The sequence below is a fragment of the Thamnophis elegans genome, chromosome 5 (assembly GCF_009769535.1).
Source record: "Thamnophis elegans isolate rThaEle1 chromosome 5, rThaEle1.pri, whole genome shotgun sequence".
Lineage (NCBI taxonomy): Eukaryota > Metazoa > Chordata > Lepidosauria > Squamata > Colubridae > Thamnophis > Thamnophis elegans.
Window position 1 is genome coordinate 78,789,275 of NC_045545.1, and position 22,613 is coordinate 78,811,887.

The 22,613-nt window shown below is 43.7% G+C and overlaps 1 protein-coding gene across 1 annotated transcript in view; it reads right to left on the bottom strand.

Moving 5' to 3' along the window:
- The window catches only part of LOC116508836 (transmembrane protein 189-like), a 30,969-nt gene extending 29,928 nt beyond the window's left edge, over positions 1–1,041 (bottom strand). Inside the window, exon 1 of the mRNA XM_032217595.1 lies at positions 614–1,041. Coding sequence (XP_032073486.1) covers positions 614–962 — 349 coding nt within the window. The 5' untranslated portion in view covers positions 963–1,041. The remainder of the gene's footprint in view (positions 1–613) is intronic.
- Between the last annotated feature and the right edge of the window lie 21,572 nt (positions 1,042–22,613).

Consider the following 22,613-nt stretch of genomic DNA (forward strand, 5'->3'; position numbering starts at 1 on the left):
TGCACACCTCTTACTGACTACAAAAAAAAGAAATACTATCTGTACATCTTTAAACCAAGTATCTGAACAAACGGGTTAAAACAAGAAGACACCAACGGTAGATGAGGCCCAGATCTTATTTTATGTCCCATGCCTTCTTCTGCCTCTTTTAAGACTGGATTCAGTGCTCGGCCCACCCACAGCAGTAGAAAGCTTGCAGCTAACTAAGGCAGCCTTACCCGAATTAAAAAGATCCCACTCTTCAGATTTACTAAATCTGATCCAGAAACGTGGAAGGGGGGGATCCTAATCTATCCGCCATCCGCTACTCACTTTTTTTTTTAAAGCATGGGAAGAAGCCAACCTGCCCGTCCCACCGGCTTTAAATCCCTAACCCCAACTTGCAGGTTCAGACGGACGGCGAGAAGGCTCGTTCCGATGACCTGCCCGGGGCAACGTGCTATCAAAGGAGCCGTTCAAGTGCGCAATAATCCCGTGGAGAGGCAGAGAAGGATGAGCGAGGTGGACGAACCGAGCCACTTTCGTTACAATCCGGCATCACAATCAGGGCCCGCCGGGGACGGCCGAGAGACCCTTTGAAAGTCTCCCCCCGAAATCCCGCACCCCTCCTTACCGGGAGAATAGAGTTCAGCCAGCTCCCGGGCTCCCGCGTGCTGCGCTCCCCACCGGGGACATGAGTCTTCGGCAGCTGCTATTGCTTCTTCTTCTTCCAGGGCAGTTGACGCAGCGGCCTCCGCCTCGGACGACGCCCTGGCCGGTTCGGAGCCGGCTCCAGTCGTCCGGAGCGGGGCGCACTCGGGCATAGTTCCGGCGCGGCCTCGCTCCCCTTCTTCGTCGGGCGGCTCTCGGGGAGCAATCTCCACCTGGAGCTCCGACCCGGCCGCTCGCGCCCCAAGGCCAGGGGAGCCGCCTGCCGCCCGCCCGCAGGGCAGGGACGAGGAGGGCGGCGGCGAGAGCAACATCGCGATGCAACTCGCCCCACGGCCAGCCAGCCGGCACTCGCCCCTCGCCGGCCCTCCGAACCAGGCGTCAGGGAAGAGTCACGCCCCTCCGTCAAGGAGACGGCCAATCCGCGCGCGCTTGCCTCAGCCAATAGCGTCCCGGCCTTGCTGAGGCGAACGCCCGAACTGTGGCCCATCGACTCCGCCCACCTGGCTGGGCCGGGTACAAGTGGGAGGAGGCGGTTTTTCCGCGACGCTGAGCGGGTCACGTAGGACCCGGGTCCGGCCGTGGGGCTAGCGCGTGGGCGGCTCGTGCGTTGGAGCCCGGCCGCCTGCCGGGCTTCAGGGAGAGGCCGTGACAAAGCTGGGGATGGGAAATGAAAATCTGAAGGCGTTGCCCGGGTAGCCGTGCCTTCCATTTCATTTTGCACGGAGGTGTTGAAAAAAGAAAACACAACCACCTTGCAAACGTTACTTCTGGGGTGTTTGTGCCTTCTTCCCTGGGGATCAATGGAGTTTATTTTTACTTTTTTATTCAATAGATTGTCTGGGGCCGCCGATCTCAAACGCAAACTCTGGGCTGCTCACAATGGCAGTAAAATCCAATTTACGGTAACTGTAATATAATAAAATAATAAAACAAAAAAAAGTTGAGTGCGAATGCGTTTAGTAAAATACGATAATTACGCATTGTTGGGTTTCTATAAAAATGGAAGCTCTATTCGAACTTTCCTCCTTTCCCTTTTTGAGATCAAGATTGTTCCAGTAATTTGCCCCAAATAACATCCTTACAACACTGAGGGTGCAATGAGTCTCCACTTGACGAGAGATCTTTACAATTTAGCTGGGATCTGAACTCTGAACACAAAAGGTTCATCAGCTATGGCAGAGGGGACTGCCTTGTGATGTTAGGGACCACGCTTGATTTTGGAGATGATGGCTAAAAGTAGCCTGGATTGAGCGGAGTTCAGCATCTGATGATCTCGGGATGCACCCAGACAGTCTTTTTGACACTTATAGGGACATGGTGGCTCATTGGCTAAGACGCTGAGCTTGTCGATCAGAAAGGTCAGCAGTTCGGCAGTTCGAATTCCTAGCGCTACATAATGGAGTGAGCTCCCATTACTTGTCCCAGCTTCTGCCAACCTAGCAGTTCAAAAACATGTAAAAATGCAAAAAGAAAAATAGGAACCATGTTTAGCGGGAAGTTAATGTTCCGTGCGCCTTCAGCGTTTAGTCATGCCGGCCACATGACCATAGAGACGTCTTCAGACAGCGCTGGCTCTTTGGCTTTGAAATGGAGATGAGCACTGCCCCCTAGAGTCGGGAATGACTAGTACATATGTTCGAGGGGAATCTTTACCTTCAAGGAATGGCTGGTGTTTTCAATTCTTCAGCCCTTGGATTTCCTGGTAGCCCCCAGTCCAGTTCTAATCTTACTGAAATCAGTCATGATCAACCAGATGCTTTTGAAATTAGACTGGGAAGCAAGAAACAGTAATTATTTCTGGATATTATTTATTCAATTTCTATAGACAACTCAACCAAGTGACTCTGGGCAGCTACTATAGATAGTCCTCAAGGCAACAGTTTTTTTAATGACTGAAGTTACAACAACACTGAAAAAAGTGGCTTATGACCATTTTTCACATTTACAACTGTTGCATCAGCCCCATAGTCACATGATCAACATTGGGATGTTTGCAACTGACTCGTTTTTATGGCATTTGCAGTGTCCTGGTGTCATGTGATCACCTTTTGTGACCTTCCAACTAGCAAAGTCAATGGGGAAGCCAGATTCACTTAACAACTGTGTAACTTAACAACTGCTGGGATTCACTTACAAATGTTGCAAGAAAGGTGGTGAAATGGCCCAAAACTCACTTAACAAATGTCTCACTTAGCAAGAGAAATTTTGGGCTCGGATCAGTGGTGGGTTTCAATTTATTTTACTACCGGTTTGCTCGTGCACGCGCACTCGCCCGACGCTTCTGCGCATGTGCAGAAGTGAAGTGTCAGCAGGTGGGCGGAGGCTCCCGCCACCGCCACTACTGGTTTGCCCAATCTGGGGCGAACCAGCAGAAACCCACCTCTGGCTCAGATGTTTGCAAAAGGTTATCACGTGACCCAGGCATACTGCAATAGTCATAAATACGAGTCGGTTGCCAAGCTTCTGAATTTTGATCACATGACCTTGGGGCTGCTGCATCGATGGTGTGAAAAATTAACATAAGTCACTTTTTTCAGAGCCATTATAATTTCAAATGGTTACTAAGTGATCTGTTGTCGAGGGCTACCTGTGTAAACCATGATTTATAAGTCACAGTGGTCAAATTCAGGCACTAAGCCAAAACCAAATGTGCACAGCGTAAAACCAGTCTGACCACAATTGCAAGAAAGATCTTTTCATTTTTCAGATTGTTGTTCCTTTTAAAATGTAAGCTGCCAACAGTTGTGCGGAGTGTGGTGGCTTCTAAATTGTATTGAACACATTAATACATAAATAAGTATAGCCTATATTTAATCCATTTTCTTTGGCCAAACACTTCATTCGGCAGCCAGATTTTTGACAATTGAATTTATTGCACTTATATGCCGCCCTTTTCCCCAGAGGGGACTCAAACAAGAACTATTAAATCTTCATTCTCAAACAACTGTGGGCAAATAACACGAAATCACATTTTTTCCATATTATTAGTGCTGCTTTTTCTATCTATTGCTTTCAAGAGGCACAGTATTTCATTAATCCCCAGCTGGGAAATACAAGAATTCCTGCTTAACTAGAATAATTGGGGCCAGCAACTCCAACACTACTGCCAGGGCTCTCAAACTCGCAACCTGTGGGCCAGATGCATCACACACTGGTCACGCCCACAACCAGTTTAGCGAAGGGGGGGAGTCACGAAATATCACGTGACACCGCCGTGACGACATGAGTTTGACTCCCCTGCGGTATCGTCATAAAGCCTGATGTCACATGACTTCATTGACTTATAATATCACTTGCGGCTGTTCCAGTTTCCGCTGTTCAATGAGTCCCACGCTGTTAGGCATAGTGTCATATGATCACCTCTTGCAATTTCCTACCAGCTTCCCCATTCACTTGGCTTGTCAAAAGGTAACAACGAAGGTTGAAAGTGACTGGGGGACACTTGATTGTGATTACAAGCAAGTTGCCAAGTTCTTGAATGGTGATCATGTGACTGTGGGATGCTATGACAGTCATGACTATGAGGGTGGATCATAAGTTTCATCCTGCACTGTCAGGACTTTGAACAGTTGCTGGAGAAGTGGTTGTTAAATGAGGGCTACCCATAAGAGGAAATGAAGCCCAACACAATTAGAGGGCATTGACCTGAAAAAGACTGATTGAGTAAATTTACTGCTAGTAAATTTATCCTTTCCAATATCTTCTCCTTCAGTCATGGCAATATCTTTATGGTCTTCTGAGCGCTATGAGTTTTGCAGCCCAGATATGGTAGCCCTAATTAAGCTGTACCTGAAGGCATGTTTAATATAATTTAGGTGTTCGGTTGCTGCATATTATTAAATAACGATGTAGTCTATGATGGTAAAAATAGGAGGATATATATGGCTTTTAATAAAGCTTGTTAGAAAAGATGCCACCAGGATCTTTTTGATCGTACACAATTTCTGACTTTTACTTAATGATCTATATGTCACACAGAGAGCTGTAACAATACTTTGTTTGCCTCTTTTTATCACTTGCCTCTATTGCAAAAAAGCAAGCCTCCTCACTCCTTTTAATCTTACGCACACCACCCACTCTCATCCTCTCTCCTTCTTATATGACTGGCTTAATGAGCACTGGGGAGAATGATGAAAACCGATCTGAGAAAGTTAGCAGAAGTGATATTTAACTCTTAGAGAGGGAAAACGGATTATTATGAGCAAGCTATTCTGTTCATTATGCTTTACAGGTAATAAACCAAAGTTGGGACCCGCATTTCCAATGCTAGGCAAGGCGGTTGTTAAGTGAGTCATGCCAGATTTTATGACCGTTTTTTGCCAAAGTTGTTAAGTGCATCGCTGCTAGGTGCATCATGTGATGATTAAATGAAACCAGCTGGGAAGTTTGCAAATGGTGATCACATGATCCCAGGATGCTACAACCAATGTTAATACATGCCAGGGCCTAAATTTTGATCCTGTGACTGTTGGAATGCTGCAAATGGCTGTAAGTGGGAGGACAGGTCATTAATAAGGTGTTGTAACTTGAACTGATTGCTAAACAAATGATTGCAGGTTGAGAACTAAGTGTGATATTCCCCCACTCCCTTCCATGCAATGGGGCAGTGAGAAAGAGAACAGAGCAGGAAATAGAGCTAAGTAAACCATGGCTAATCATGACCAAGCATTTGTGTGCGCACACAAAGCTTTAAAAGAAGGAAGTCAGTTTTAGAAATAGGAATTCAGCTGCAGAAAGTATAGAAGGAAAGCATGAAGAAAAGGCAGATTGCCAGGCGAACTCTGAGAGTTACAAATTTGCATAATGACACTCTGAAATTTATTAGATCCTGCAGTCAACTTCTCAGAAGACTCAAGTAACATTAGAGGTCATGGAAGAATATCAAGGAAGGGTTTAAACAAAATTCTCAGTAATTTGGCCTGAGGCTTGAACAGAAGATTTCTTACTTTTCTTAGTTGCCTTTGAACTACTCACTTTGCAGTACAAAATCAGAAATGATACTTATATGGTGTTTCAGCCTAGTGATGAGGACAGTTAAGAACAGCAGGTTTCTGGGACCATTGCTTGGGGAGAGTGGTAGCTCAGTAGTTCGGGAGGTAGAATAAATGCATTTATCTAGAGCAGGGGTGGGAAACGATGCCTTTTATGACTTGTGGACTTCAACTCCCAGAATTTCTGAGCCAGCCATACTGGCTCAGGAATTCTGGGAGTTGAAGTCCACAAGTCATAAAGGGGTCATCGTTCCCCAATTCTGATCTAGAGTTTCTATTTAAATGTTTAAATGAGGGCATCTTGATTTAGCTACTCTCAGGGAGAAAATATATTTTCAATCATGCATCTGGAGCATATAAAGAGCTTTTTCTTACAATTAAGTGTGTCCCTGGTTGCTCTGTTTCTCTTCTGACATCCACTGTGGTTGAAACAGATACGCAAATTGCTATTCTCTATTAGCAGGGAACTTCCTGTGTAGGTGGCTGAAGGAAGTTAGCACCCACCCACCCCTCCTAGAAAAATGAAATATTTTAGGAAATATTAAAAGGGCAGAATATTTCTCATAAAAAGTGAAGTAGAAACTCAGACAGAAATGCAGCCGCCCCCACCACCTTTGTCAATGGGCCATTAAGGCCTGAGCAGATCTATTTTACATAACAAAGATCTACCATGAAGGGGCAGAGCCATTTCATTGCCCTTCATTGCACCATCCACTAAGTTTCAACCAAGCTTAGCACACAGCCTACAAAATTAGCTAAGATCCCTGCCCCCTGGGAGTCTGACAGCCAATGGGATAGATTTCTTAAACAGGAACAGGAAACTCTTAAGGTGGGACCCAACAGAGGGCATAATATCCAAGGTCTCTCAGTACCCCTTCCCCTTTTCACCTAGGAGCTCCACAGCATTAAACCATCTTTTCAAGTAGTCTCCATGTTCCAGTGTCTTTCTTCCCACTTGGAACTGAACCCAGGTGGACATTTCTTCCAACAGTGGTCATCTTACCAAATTTGCTAGTGTCTTAGCAGACAAGGCTTAAATAAACTATTATACTTGTGTTCTGCTTTACCTCTAAACTGTTAGAATTTGATGTTATCTTATATACTCTGATACTTGGTTTCTTTATTCACAAATCAGGTGAATTTACTTCTAAGAATATTGCATACAACTACAGAGTTAATGCTAACATTTTGCCTGGCAAATCTGGAAATATTTCATACATGGCAGTTTTCCCTCCACAAACTGGAGGAACTCATGTGTTAATGGATACCTAATGAATGGAACTATGACTAAGGAAGCCCAGGGTTGAGTTCACAGAAATTAACTACACAAATTAAGGCCAATTGTTCTGTCTCAATCCAAACTCTCTCACTGTGAATGAAAAAAAGGCATGTTTTATATACTGTCTTGAGCTCCTGCAGGTAAAGTTGAATATAAATTTAATAGAAAAATTGAATAACCATTATTTTCGGTATATTTGGAAACACAGAATATGTAAACTAAGGCCAAATAGAACAACTTGTTTGATTGTTTAATTAATTCATATGGCTGCCCATTCATGATTCATTTCATGTTTAATTTTATCAAGAATAGGCTGTTGCATGCCAACATTGGAATCAGGTTTCACTGAGCTCTAAAGGCAGAGTGAAAATCTCTCGCAAATACTTGACTATCTGGAGGACATTTGAAGTATATTAAGTATCTCCTACTTCTGCTGCCTTGCCCTAAAGCTTGTAGAGTCATTGAGACACTTTCTAAATGATTAATTTCTCATTCTGCTAGCCACAAGGAACCTTGACTGTCAAAACCCTTCTGCTTAAGATGCCTGTGGATCAAACTGACGTATTCTATAATCAAAAAGTGCTTTTGAGAAGCAGAGAAGTAGAAATTCATTCTGGAAATGATGGAGAAGAGTCGCCTAGTGCTCTTCAGGTGAAATAGGCTTTGCAGCCTCCATGTATCTCTTACTAATTATTTATGTAGCCCACACAACTGGTCTTGGAATTATAGCAATAGCCTTTAGACTTATATACTGCTTCATAGTGCTTTACAGCCTTCTCTAAGCAGTTTACAGAGTCAGCATATTGCCTACAACAACCTTGCTCCGCATTTTACCAATGTCGGAAGGATGGAAGTTTGAGTGAACCTTGAACCGGTCAGAATCGAACTGCTGGCAGTGAGCAATGAATTAGCTTGTAACACTGCCTGTAATCTGCACAATGCAAAGTCCCATTTGCCAGCTCTCCAGATGAATGGAATTCAAAAATATCAGCACTTTCCCCAATACATATATTGAATAGGTTGCCTTGCCAGTCTTCATGGGGAAAAAAACCCTATCTGTGTGTGTTTGCTAGAGTTGACTTCATGGTGCATTATTTAAAACAATGTTGTGATTCTGATGACTTAATGGAAGAATCAACAGGCACTAAAGGGAGAAAAATATGTCCCTTCCCTGTAGAATCCAGTGAAGCAGGCAGCTCAAACAGACACAACAAAAGGCTCATTCAGGCACATTTTTTTTTATCACTGTGGGCTTTCTTTCAGAAGAAGAGAATCACATGGTCATGAACTTGAAGATTTTGGCCTGTAAAATCACACCACCGTTTTTGGTATGACTGATCCTTGCTGTACGGAATGGAGAGTGGAAAGAAATCTTTTGACAGACAAAGCAGCTGTAAGATTATTTTTTAAAGACCTTTAAAAAAAAAAAACTACCTCTATTATTTTTATAAATAATGCAAGATGGTGAATATACTTAATGCTCTTTCTTCCTCCTATTTTCCCCACAAGAAGAAACTTGTGAGGTGAATTGGGCTGAGGGACAGTTGCTGGGCCAAAGTCACCCAGCTGGGTAAAGCCAACCTAATTCAGGATGGTTTCTAAATGAATTATTGTCTATTTTGCTTTGTGGAGGATTATGTTTATCTAATATAGTGTTTCTCAACCTTGGTTGGCTGGGGAATTCTGGGAGATGAAGTCCACAGGACTTAAAGTCACCAAGGTTGAGAAACACTGATCTAAGACATGAAAGGCATAGTCTTATAACCAGGGTTCAGTAAATATACCATAATGACCAGGGTGGGAGGCTACCGATTCGGCTCAGTTTGGGAGAACCGGTAACTACGAAGATCAGCTAGATTCGCTCCGACCTTCAGGTAGACCAGTAGTTCCCAAACTTGGCAACTTTAAGACTTGTGGACTTCAACTCCCAGAATTCTCCAGCCAGTCTTAAAGTTGCCAAGTTTGGGAACCACTGAGGTAGACCTTCAAGTTTTTTAGTGTTGTTTTAACCCAATGCGCATGCTCAGCGAACCAGTTGTTAAGACCAATTGAATCACATCACTAATAGTGACCAACCTGTACATAATACCATAATTATTGTTTAAATTATTGTTTAAAACCATATTAGCTGATTAATATCACTTGTCTATAGGACACATTTTGAAGTAGGTTGCTTTTACTCAGTAAGCCAAACTATCATGCGCCTGGCTATTTTGTGGCTAATTATACAGTACAAAGCCAAGGCAGCTACTCTATGATGCAGTACTGACTCAGGCAATGGTATTAATTGATCAAATCATGGCTCAAAGGAATAAAGGTTCAAGATGTCTGTGGGGAGGAAAACCGTCAGATCTTCTGCTTCAACTGAAGAAGGCTCAGGATATTGCATAAACACAGCCATGAGGATCTTCAAAAACGTATCTGAATCTCTTTGGTCCCCAGTGTTCACGCTGTTCCACTGCTGAGCCTTTTTTGACCCAGCTGAAGGGTATTTGAAATTGCAGTAACACGTCTGTCTGGGGACAGGGGGGTTAAGTGCTGTTGCTCGAAGGCTGAATCTCACTCATGGGTTGGACTAGAAGACCTTCAAGGTTCCTTCCAAGTCTGTTATTCTGTTATTCTGGATTGAATTGGATGGGTAGAGACTCTTGTCAAAAGACAGTTCCTCAGGTACACAAAAAGGGTCATAGAGGTTCTTGGGGAAAGGCAAAAACATCAAGTCAGCCATCTCTTTTAAGGATCTGAAGGCCAGAAGAGCTGTGGTGAAGGAGCAGTGGTGGGATTCAAATAATTTAACAACCGGTTCTCTGCCCTAATGACCAGCGGGGTAGGTAGGGCTTGGTGGTCATGTGACTGGGTGGGCATGGCCAACTCAACATCACTCACGTTGATGGGCGCTTCACCTTAGCTGTTATAATGTAATAAGGGTTAACCAGAGAGGCAGTTTCTATAAGCCTGGCAATAAAGATGAGACTAGAAACAACACCAGAATGTTTCCTTCCTGCCTTCGTTACAGGATTAGCTCTGTAAAATGAAAAAACAAAAAACAAAATGAGATTTCTTCCAACAACTGGTTCTCTGAATTGCTTAGAAAGTTACAACCAATTCTCTCGAGTAGGTGCGAACTGGCTGAATCCCACCACTGTGAAGGAGTTACTGCAAATGTGGAAATGACTTCAGAACTTCCAGGAGGCCCATTTTTCACCCTCCTCAGGCTCTGGAGGCTTTCCTCGAGCCTGTTTCCAGACTTCCAAAACTCCTGGGAGGCCTGTTTTTTGCCCTCCCGGAGCCTCTGCATGGGCCCTGCACCTATCTGGCATCCAAAACGGACCACATGGAGACTCCTGGGAGGGGAGGGGCGGGCGCCAGTCCTTGCAACTACCGCTTCAGCAAACCGGATGTAAAATTAGCATCCGGTTCGCTCGAACCGGTCCAAACCGGCTGAATCCAACCCCCTACTCAGACAGGAAACTCTATGCCATTTCCGACAAATGGTTGTCAAATCTCTTCTTAAAAACTCCCAGTGCTGGAGCACCCACAACTTCTGAAGGCAAGTCATTCCACCAATTAATTAGTGGTAGGTGTTTCTCAGTGGTCATGTGACTGGGTGGGCGTGATCAACACAACATACTCACGTCAATGGGTGCTTCACCTTAGCTGTTACAATGTAATAAGGGTTAACTGGAGTGATTGTTTCTGTAAACAGGGCAATAAAGATTAGGCTAGAAAAAAATACCAGAATGTTTTCTTCCTGCCTTCTTTACAGATTTAGGCCTATAAAGTGGAAAAAAACAAAAGGAGATTTCTTCCAACAACCGGTTCTCCAAACTGCTTAGAAAGTTAACAACCGGTTCTCCCGAATAGGTGTGAGCTGACTGAATCCCACTGTAAACCACTATGGAGCAGTATATAAGTGTAATGCCTTAACAGTGGTGGGATTCAGCCAGTTTGCGCCTATTTGGGAGAACCGGTTGGTAACTTTCTAAGTAGTTCAGAGAAGCGATTGTTGGAAGAAATCTCATTTTGTTTTTTTCCACTTTTCAGGGCTAATCCTGTAAGGAAGGCAGGAGGGAAACATTCTGGTGTTGTTTCTAGCCTAATCTTTATTGACCTGCTTACAGAAACTGCCTTTCCTGTTAACCCTTATTACATTGTAACAGCTAAGGCGGAGCGCCCATCGACCTGAGTGACCTTGAGTTGGCCACGCCCACCCTGTCACATGACCACCGAGCCCCACCTACTCAGATGGTCATTAGGGCAGAGAACCGATTGTTAAATTATTTGAATCCCACCACTGCGCCATAAGTACTGTTACTCTGGGCCAGCTGCAGCCTCTGGCTTGGTGGGCTTCAAGGACATTCCCCATGTACAGAAGTCCAAGGAAAAATATTAAGAGTAAGCCTGCTTTACCAATAGCAACAGCATTTGAATTTATACAGCTAGTCCTCAACATATGGCCACAATTAAGCCCAAAATTTATGTTGTTAAGTTAGACATTTGTTAAGTGAGTTTTGCCCCATTTTATGACCTTTCTTGCCACAATGGTTAAGTGACTCATTGCGGTTGTTAAGGTGCTAACCTGGTTGTTAAGTGAACCTGGCTATCCCATTGACTTTGCTTGTCAGAAGGTCACAAAAAAGTGTACATCACTAAAAACAGCAATACAATTTAACAAAGTCAACCGTTAGACGTTCAGACTGCTGAAGGTTCATTTGCAACGAGGCACAGCATTTCATATGTTAGTTTGCTGAAAATCCTCCAAGTCCTTGGAGCTGGAATTATATCTATAAATACTTTGAGGGTGACATTTTACAACTTCAAAAAGAAAGCCAGGAATATTTGGCCCACTTAAAAGCATGGCCAGCCTAATATTGAAAGTGTGTCTGTGTGTAAGAGTGAGCCAGTGGGCAAGAAGCATGTGCCTATAAATAAATATTTGTTAATCAGGGAGCATCTCACTGATGAGCTATAACCATGTTTATTCCTAATGGCTAGAATATCTGCAAAGGAGGACCAGTTTGTGCCAAGTCTGCCCAACGATGGGCTGTCAGAGGCCTCTAAACCAATTGTCAGGCCTGCAGCCATCTTTTCTTTTGGATCTTTGGCCTGCCACACTTTCTATTATTCTGCTATGCATTTTCTATTGTGGGAAAAAGGCGGGGGGATAGTAAGGAGTTGCATACTATGTAGCCATAACAACATTATTTCTAGAAAGCCAAGGTCATCCTTTGTCTCTGTACCTCTGCACTTGACCGGAACTGGATGGGTGGAACTGCCACAGAGGTGGGTTCCTACCAGTTCGCACCTATTCGGTAGAACTGGTTCGTCAAATCTACCAAACCGGTTAGAAGAGGTTCCACCAGTGGACCCGGAAAGCAGGCCACACCTACAGAAGAGGTTCCAAAAGTTTTTGAAACCCACCACTGGTCCTTGGATATGATTATTCTACACTATCATGCTCATATTTATAAAACTCAGTGCCTCTGTGAAAGGTAAGGATGACTACTGCGTTTGTGGTGCAATCAGAACATTGCGTGTGTTGAAGTTGTTTTAACGCAAACCAAAGATGTCTTTTAAAAAACAAGTTTACATCCTATTCTTATGCATGCCAGTGCTGTGTGTGAGGTAATTTAAGGTGGTTCTGACAAGTGTCGTCGGCATCTTCATATCTGGTCACATGGGTGACAAGCCACTCCCATCCGGTCATATGGGTGGCAAGCCACTCCCACAAAGGAGGCCACACCCACAGAGTAGGTTCAAACAATTTTTGAAACCCACCACTGAACTGCCAGCATGGCAGAGGAAGATTGGACCATGTGATGGACTTGTGGGTGTGGGGGCAAGATCTTGAACTTTCAACTGGGTGGGGAAAACTGGGAAGCTTTCACATTTGGGTTTTCCCAGATGTGCCAGCATGGCTCTCTTAATAAATTGGAACTTTGAGCAATACTTTGCCTTGGACTCTGATTTACTTTTGGATGCTATTTGGAACCCTGACACCAATCTTCCCCACCTACTCTTGAGCTATGCTGGTACCATTATAGGAAGTTAGCACACACCCCTCTCCTAGAAGAATGTAATATTCTCAGAAATATTTAAAAAGGCAAAATATTATAGCTCCCTGGATGTGAAAAGGAGAAACATGCTCTTGGAAAGCAGTCTCCACCTTTGCTAATAGCCCCAGAAAGGCTGGGCCATCTTATCTACAACACAAAAGACCTTCACCCTCAGGGCATAATAGGATTAGCCCTCTACCCATCTCACCACATGACACCTGAGATTGCATCACCCAGCAGGATTCAACCAAGCCTGGGACTCAAGACAACCTACAAAGTTACCCCTGCCTGGCCTCATTGGAGTTTGACAACCAATCAGGTTACAGTTCTTACACAGGAACAGGAAGCTCCAAAGCGAGGCCCAAGAGAGGGTATAAACCCCTCTCTCCCCCTCTCCCCCTTCTCTCACCATATGCTCATTTTGCCCAGGACCCAAAAAGTCAATGTGGTCCTGTCCACCATTAAACCATCTTTCCAAATAGTCTCCATGTTTCCAGTGTCTTTCTCCCCACTTGGAACTGAACCCAGAATGGCATTTCTTCCAACACTATGGTAGCCATAATTCACAGTCCAATGGAATTTTGCCACATGCCAACCTCTCGGGTACACAATCTGTCACCCACAGTGAAGAAACCAGATCGGATGACCATACATGATGCTGTTATCTGCCCCAGGTTGCAATCCATGAGTATGAAGTGAATATAGTCTCACCTGTTGAGTTGAGAGAAAAACAAAGATTCCAGCTTCCAGATTTGCTCTGTTGCCCTTCCAAAGGGTCTAAAGGTTGAATCGTGGCACCTGGACCAAATTTTCTTTTGTTGCTCATCCAAGCAACGCCATTGCTCAGAACAAAACCCTACAGTGCTAAAATGGTCTATAAACCGAATGCATTCAAAATAAATAGATAATCAAGTATATCAGGAAGTGAGAACTAAAAGGAAAATGACTTGATTGGAAAGGGGTGAGGAGCTCAAAAAAGAAAGTTAGCCACTGTCCATTTTTAACAGACGAAAGCAGCAGATTTCAGTCTCAGTGTAACAGTTGGCTGCCATCTAGTGACTAAACTATGTCAGAGCAGAGGGTGGTAATGGCAGCTACATCCTAGTGCTGTATAGACATGTTAGGATGAATTCCTAAAATTCTGGCCAATGTGTACTGTACTCCTAATTCAGTGATGGCTAACCTTTTTGTCATCACATGCTGAAATGCAATGTGTGCACACACACCCCACCACGCCTCACCTCCCTGCACATGCTTGTGCGATACCCCCACAACAGTGGTGGGTTTCACAATTTTTTAGAACCTCTTCTGTAGGTGTGGCCTGCTTTGTGGGAGTGGCTTGCTGGCCATGTGACTGGGTGGGAGTGGCTTGCCAGTCATGTGACTGGGTGAGGGTGGCCAACTTGTAAAATGTGGTGAAACTCACTTAACAACGCTCTTGCTTAGCAACTAAAATGTTGGCTCAGAAACTCTGGCATTTGAAGCATGCAAGTCTTAAAGCTGTCAAGTTACAAGACCCTTGCACCCCTAACCCTTTAGGAAAAAACCCCCAGGGGTGTTCAAACTTGACAGCTTTAAGACTTGTGGACTTCAACTCCCAGAATTCCTCCTCTCGCTCTTCATCTTGATGTTGTGCGGACGGGTGGGGGGGAGGGAGCTGGAACCGGTTCTAAACGGCACTGTAGATTTCTGGAACCCCTTCTATAGAAGAGGTTAGAACTGGCAGGAACCCACCCCTGGTGGTTCTTGGGAAGAGGCTTGGGACCACATGAAAATCCAATGGAATGGAAGTTCTGGAGAAATCCATTCTAAAATGTAGCTCACACCTGATAGAAGTCTTAGTTGGGTGATGCTGGGTTAAACTGTGTTCTCAGAAGCCTGCCAAACTTTTGAACATGTGAGAGTTTGACCAAAACTATTAATATACATCATGACCACACCAACGCCACCATGAAAGCCTTAATATTTAGTTAGCTACCGTAGAAGCTAGGGCGTGCTCTTAGGAGGTCCACATTTAGTGGCACCCACTCTGCAGCAGCAACTGATGACCCACTGACCACAAGAGGGCGGTAGAGTGTAAATAATATAGTTAGTCCACTGATTCTGCAGCAGCAACTGATGACCTACTGACCACAAGGAGGCAGTAGAGTGTAAATACTATAGCTGGTCCTCAGTTAACAACCACTTGTTCAGGAATCATTCAAATTTACAACCGGGCTGAATGAGTGGTACTTAAAACCTTGATCTTCTGATCATCATAACCCCTCCACTTTCCTGGTCATATGATTGCAATGTGGGCTGCCAGCATTCAGCTTGGATTACTGACCATAGGAAGGAGGAGAACAGCTTTGATCCCCAGAATAATAATTACGTGAAGAACCGACACCAAATGTGGCTTTCCCCCACTGCCTTCTGCTTTTTGTGCTTTGTTCCCAGGGTTGGAAATGTAGTAATTTTTTTTTTGCATACTTTAAGCCAGCTCCTTACTAGATAACAGCATTTTAGTGTTGCCATTTAAGAAGAGCCATAAATAAAAATAATATTCAACTATACATTTTCCATTCTTTATTTCTCCACCAGAGGGCAGCAAACACTCACAATCCTCTCCAAGAATAAATCGAGTTCTTAAACCGCCTCGAAGGCTGCAAAATAGCTCTTGACAGGCCATCATTTGGGGAATACGTGGAAAAGTCATTGGCTGACCCACCATCCAAATAGTGTTAAGTCTTCAGATGCAGGACGGACACAGAGGTTTTTTCCCCCCTTCCCTTCAATTGTGCAGTCACAATTGGCTGAAACTACTTAAGAGAACTGAGAAAACTGCTAAAGATAACTGTGACTTCCTGACATTTCTCTCCTATAACCATTCTAGTGGTCATCCTCCTGGGAGAAATTCCTGCCTGGATACTGACTTGTTTTCCACTTGGTGTTTATGTCAATGATTCTGTGGTCATATGTTGATATTCCAGTAAATATTTACTTAGCTTTCCCTCTCTTGATGTCCTCTAGCTCTGCTGGCGAGGGACCATGGGAGTTGAAGTTCAAACCACTGGAATGTACCAGAATATAAAAGGTTGACTTATACTAAGAGGATAAGCCCACAAAATCAGTCATAACTGCATCCCAATTAAAACAATGGAATGAAATGATACAGTGTTTTCTTACGCATGTATATTTGGAATGTTCAGTTTCGCTATATATATATATAATAAGGACTTTGTACCAGTGGTGGGATTCAGCCAGTTCGCACCTATCCGGGAGAACCGGTTGTTAACTTTCTAAGCAGTCCGGTTGTTGGAAGAATCCTCCTTTTGTTTTTTCCCCACTTTGCAGGGCTAATCCTGTAAGGAAGGCAGGAAGGAAACATTCTGGTGTTGTTTCTAGCTTAAACTTTATTGTTCTGCTTACAGAGACAGCCTCTCCAGTTAACCCTTATTACGTTGTAACAGCTTAGACGAAGAGCCCATCGACGTGAGTGACATTGAGTTGGCCACGCCCACATGGTCACATGACCACTGAGTCACGCCTACCCAGCTGGTCATTAGGGCAGAGAACCGGTTGTTACATTATTTGAATCCCACCACTGCTTTGTACCTAGGGGAACTTGTTAAAACAAATGTGTCTCTAGCCAAAATGCAAACCGCAGCATGTAGAACTCAATGGCATCAAGTTGTGACTTTACAAGTGAGATCTGCCAAACATTTTGGACTTCCAAGTCCTATAGCTTCCAGCAGCAGGACCAATGACAAGCAATTAAAGGAGTTATAATCCAAATGTTCTAGAATCTAGAAGACATCAAAATGTGTATCTGATTCTGTTGAATCAATCTCTTTCTTGGGATGCCCTTAAATGGAATAAATTCTATGCCCCATTTTCCACTAGTGTCCACAAAGCAGTTCTTTTGTAGATGAAAGGAGCCGTTGGTTGTAAACACTTACTTAAAGACATCAGTTGAACCCATGTCCACACATATTACACACTTTGCTGATGTAAATGAGAGCTAGTTTGGTCTAGCAGTTGAGGCACCCGGCTAGAAACTGGGACACTGTGAATTCTCATTCTGCCTTAGGCATGAAAACAAGCTGGGTGACTTTGGGCTAGTCGCTCTCTCTTAGCCCATGATATCAGATTTGGGCAATAAACCCATCATCAATTCTTGACGCAATCAATAAATCAATTCTTGATTGATATTAAAAAAAATGGACCTTGCTCTTGCAGAAAAATGCAAGGAAATCATCATCAGAGGTGTATTCTGCCGGTTTGGACCGGTTTGCTCGAACCAGTAGTGGAAATTGTGTTTGGCCCCGCCCACCTGCCCCGGCTCTATGGCATCCCATTTAGGACCTTTTTTTTAGCCAAAGTGCATGCGCAGAAGGCTGAGTGCATGTGTGGAAATGGCACATGTGAGTGAAGCGAGCGCACGTGCATTCTTACATTTGCAAACCTACAAGTGAATACTGTTGTGACTCAGCAGCAGTCTTCTGTGAGTCTTTTCGGGATGCAAGCTTAATTATGCAGCTTTGGCTCTTTAGGGGATATTCTGGGGATAAAAGGACGGATGTTGCCATGCCCTAGTTGCAGGAGTCAACGTTGGTTCGTTCAACATTGATTGATGATCAGTCGTGGTTTATGTAAGATACACTTGGATAAGTGCTTTGTTTTCTGTAACCCTGATTCGTAGAGACTTTGGGAGAAGTGCATTGCTTGTAAGAGTTTTGTTTTGTATTCTGTTATCTAGTCTGAGACTTTATTTATGTTATTTTTGGGCTCGCAGCCAGTTTGAGCCGAGAACTGATAAAGAGAGTTCCTTTTAAGTTTGTCTGCCTGCCGTCTGTTTAACGAGCGGAGAAGGGGGAACAGAACAGAATATCATCATCATCATCATCATCATCATCATCATCATCATCATCATCATCTGTAAATCTGGGGAAAATCACACTGAACTCAATGGGTAACTTTCAACAACATGTAGAGATAGAAGGCAATTGATAGAATGGTGTGAGAATGGTATAAAACCCAGGTAACTGTAGTTTCTTTCAGAAACTAAGGATAAGAAACTGGTTTAGTGCATTACACAAACCCCATCAATGATATTTACTTTTAAAAAGTCATAAACAGTTTTCAATGTTAGAAAAAAAATCATTGTGGTTTCTATCTTTAGTTAAACTGAATTTTAAATTATTTTCAATCTCTGTGATGATATACACGGCTGCTCTCTGAAATCCCATTCTTCTATTTAATGAGTAGAGAAATTTGAGGAGTTTTGATAGCTTCTGTAAATTGGGAAATCTTCATCGGAACTAGTCTCTGATTTGTTCGGAACCTGGAAGTTTGGGCTACTTTATTTTCAAAGAATAACCAATTAAGACTTAATGGGGGTATAGTAAAATCTTTGATTGCAATGCAATTTGCTAGACTAAGTGCTACTGAACTAAATAGAAAGTATTCCCTAGGTAGATATTGAAAGATTTTCATTTTTATTTGCTGTTGATATACAAAATATAGGAGGACGCGCATTTCTGCATGCAAAATAAGCAGAAAGCTACAATTAAAATAAGGCACTTGTTGGTAGGGGCATGATTAATTAGCAAGTACTATTTTGTTTTTGCTTGGAATATGTTCACTTCATCTTTAAAACATTTAAAACATGGCCTAGGTCTCCCGCTTGAGCAGCGGGTTGGACTTAGAAGACCCCCAAGTTCCCTTTCAACTCTGTTATTCTGTTGTTTCCATAGCTTCCTTGTTGAAATCTTACACTCTGTGGGAGGATGTTCCATACACGTCATTCTTTTTCTCAAACTGGACTCAACAGAGTTAAGTTTTTGTTCTGCTTATTCCCTGAATCTCGCTTCACATCTGGGCAATGTGTTGGGCTAGATTAGATCCTGACTCACTGAGAGTGAATTGGACTTTTCCCAAAGAACTGAATCTCAAATCAAATTAGACAGCCTTTGTGTACCAATACTGTAAACTATTAATGCAAAAAACAAAACAAACCCCTCATGTTCTGAAATTCCTCTACCAGTACTACAGTTGTTAAATGGGGGAGGATTAAAGTGAAATGGGGATAGGTGGAAAATGTTGCTTTTGGACATGGACTGGTTACTAAGGGTCTCGTGCAATTTTCTACCTGATCAACAAATTGTGCATTGTTGATTCAAACAAAACTCCATTGGGTGTTGCAGCCATCTGGCACTTGTGGGAGACCTTTGGACTACAGCTCCAAGAATTCCTAACCAGTGAACTGCCGACTGCAGAGTGACAATAAAGGTAAAGCTTCCCCTTGCACGTATGTGCTAGTCGTTCCTGACTCTAGGGGGTGGTGCTCATCTCCGTTTCAAAGCCAAAGAGCCAGCGCTGTCTGAAGACATCTCTGCGGTCATGTGGCCGGCATGACTAAATGCCAAAGGCACATGGAACACTGTTTACCTTCCTAACAAAGTGGTTCCTATTTTTCTACTTGCATTTTTACTTGCTTTCTAACTGCTAGGTTGGCAGAAGCTGGGACAAGTAACAGGAGCTCACTCCATTATGCGGCTCTAGGGATTCGAACCGCCGTACTGCTGACCTTTCTGATTGACAAGCTCAGCGTCTTAGCCACTGAGCCACCACATCCCTCTTAGAGTGTCACTAATGGGCCATAAAGACAATTCTACAGAGACGGCTATTTCCCTTAGATGAAAACACTTTTAATTCAGTATCTATTTTCTGTGAATGACAGAAATGAATTCCTAATGGGACTCATGTTTGTGTAACCAATCAATTCACCAAAGAGTAAATGAGAATGCACCAGTGGTGGGTTGCAGGTGGTAAGCCCCAGTAAGGGCGTACCGGAGCCAGCTCGGCACACCAGATACCATTCTGGTACGGTGTTCCGGAGGGCCCACCCACCCGCATTGATTTGATTGATTTATTATATTTCTATGCCGCCCTTTTCCCCGGAGAGGACTCATGGCGGCTTACAATCCAAATCAAGGGGGCGGGGGTACAAATAAGGGAAAGAAAAAAGCACAAAACAAAACAGTATCACAATTTAAAAGCACACAGCAATCATACCTTTCAAGAGGGGACAAAAGCTCATTAGCCCCAGGCCTGTCGGAACAGCCAGGTTTTAAGGGCTTTGTGGAAGGCCTGGAGGGTGGTGAGGGTTCGAATCTCCACGGGGAGCTCGTTCCAGAGGGCCGGAGCAGCCACAGAGAAGGCCCTCCTCCGGGTGGCCCCAATCGGCATTGGCCAGTGGATGGAATCCGGAGGAGGCCTAATCTGTGGGATCTAATCGGTCTATTGGAGGTAATTGGCAGCAGGCGGTCTCTCGCATGGGCTCCTTACCAGTGTTTAAAGGCTTCTGTGCTTCAGCGCAGGTGCATGGCACATACAGCACCTGCGCGACACTCTGTGGAGCAGCTGGGGCATCCCGGAGCATCGCGGAGGTGCTAGGATGCATGCGTGCACTGTGTCCGTACACGAGGACGCCGCTGGCCCCATTCCAACCGTGTCAGTTGGAGCGGAATTTGCAACCCACCACTGGAATGCACCCAATGTGGCTAAACATCAATAACACTATGACAAAGTTTGCACATTATGCTAGGTTAGGCTGAAATGGAATTGGATCATGCGTGGTTCACTGAAGGAGAGATTCTAGCTGCACAGATATCATGTGAACCAGGCCATCGCATTAGGCCATAATGTGGTTTGTTTGGAGATCAGTTGTCTGTACGCATGCCAATAATGTTTAATTAATCTGGGTTTAGGATTAATCTGTCAGCCCAGCCAGTCATTTGGGTTGGGTCTAGGTTTTAAAGACCAGGGACTGAAATCAGTGGTAGTTTAATTAGTCATTAACGCATCACTATGATTTCAATGGATGTCCTCACATAACATGTTAAACCTGATTCCTAACCTAACCCATTTGCTGGGGTGGCACGATATATTGGACCATAAACAGTCAGATGGTGTAGATTAACAGATATTGCTAAGCCATAACCCACTCCCCTGGCAAACAAATCCAGAGCTTAACATGTTATGGACCTGCAACCCCTAGGCAGTGGTGAAATCAAAATCTTTTTGCCATCAGTTCTGTGGGCGTGGCTTGTTGGGGGAAGCTCATGTGACTGGGTGGGCATGGCCAACTATTTTTTCACTTTTTAAGCATTTTTTCCCTGCTGGTTTGGGCGAATTGGCAGGAAAAAAAATGTTTTAAAAGGTGGGGAAAAAACGGTTCTGATGATCGTGAAGCCACACAGCTGGTCCACGCGATCATCGGAAGCTCCCCCCCTGCTTTTTAAAGCATTTTTTCCCTGCCGATTCGCCCAAACCGGCAAGAAAAAAAATGCTTTAAAAAGCAGGGGGCGAGGGGAGCTTCTGACGATTGCGTGGCTCACAGCTTAGCCGCGCGATTCTCGGCAGCTTTTTTAAAAAACTTCCGGTTCACAGAACCAAGGACATTTGTTCCTATCGGTTCGGCCGAACCGGGAGGATTTCTCCCCTGCCCTTAGGGTTATCCTAGGTACTTCACTAGTCTGGTTACACATGTCATATGGAGACAGGATACAGGGCATGTTTGACTCCAACTCTGAATCTAATGGGAAACTCACTCTGACCTTTCCCAGAAGACTTTTAGAGGTGCTGTAAAGTGGATGTCAGTTGTCTCTGAAGATTCCCAGTCATTCAGGTCATGGTTGTCCCAAAGGTGCTTTTTTTTGAACAGGCAACTTTCTTGTTTTTCTTTGAGGACATTTTACTTCTCATCCAAGAAGCTCAAGAAGCTAAAGTAGCAAATTGCTGAATATTAAATTTACAGTAGATAACGTTGAATTAGCATTATGTAATCTAAAGCCATCACTATCCACAGGACCAGATGGATTATGTGCTTTTTTTTCCTGAAAAAGCTTGCTACCGCCCTAGCTGAACCTTTGTGTATAATTTTTGAAGTATCATTTCGAACTAGTTTCCTGCCTGATCGATGGTCAGAAACTATAGTTGTACCAATTTTTAAAAAGGGTGACCCTAGTTCAGTCGAAAATTATAGACCAATTTCTTTGTGTTGTGTTTCATGCAACGTTATGGAATCAATTATAAATCAACCCATCGTTCATCACTTGAGAGACACATAATTTGCTATCCAACAAACAGTTTGGCTTTAGGAAAAACTCATCCTGTAATTAACAACTTTTGCACTGTAAAAACAGCTGGACTACATGTCTTGATCAAGGTAAAGCTGTTGATGCAATGCAATACAATACAATACAATACAATAGCAGAGTTGGAAGGGACCTTGGAGATCTTCTAGTCCAACCCCTTGCTTAGGCAGGAAACCCTATACCATTTCAGACAAATGGCTATCCAACATCTTAAAGACTTCCAGTGTTGAGGAATTCAAAACTTCTGGAGGCAAGCTGTTCCACTGATTAATTGTTCTAACTGTCAGGAAATTTCTCCTCAGTTCTAAGTTGCTTCTCTCCTTGATTAGTTTCCACCCATTGCTTCTTGTTCTACCCTCAGGTGCCTTGGAAAATAGTTTGACTCCCTCTTCTTTGTGGCAACCCCTGAGATATTGGAACACTGCTATCATGTCTCCCCTAGTCCTCCTTTTCATTAAACTAGATATACCCACTTCCTGCAACCGTTCCTCATATG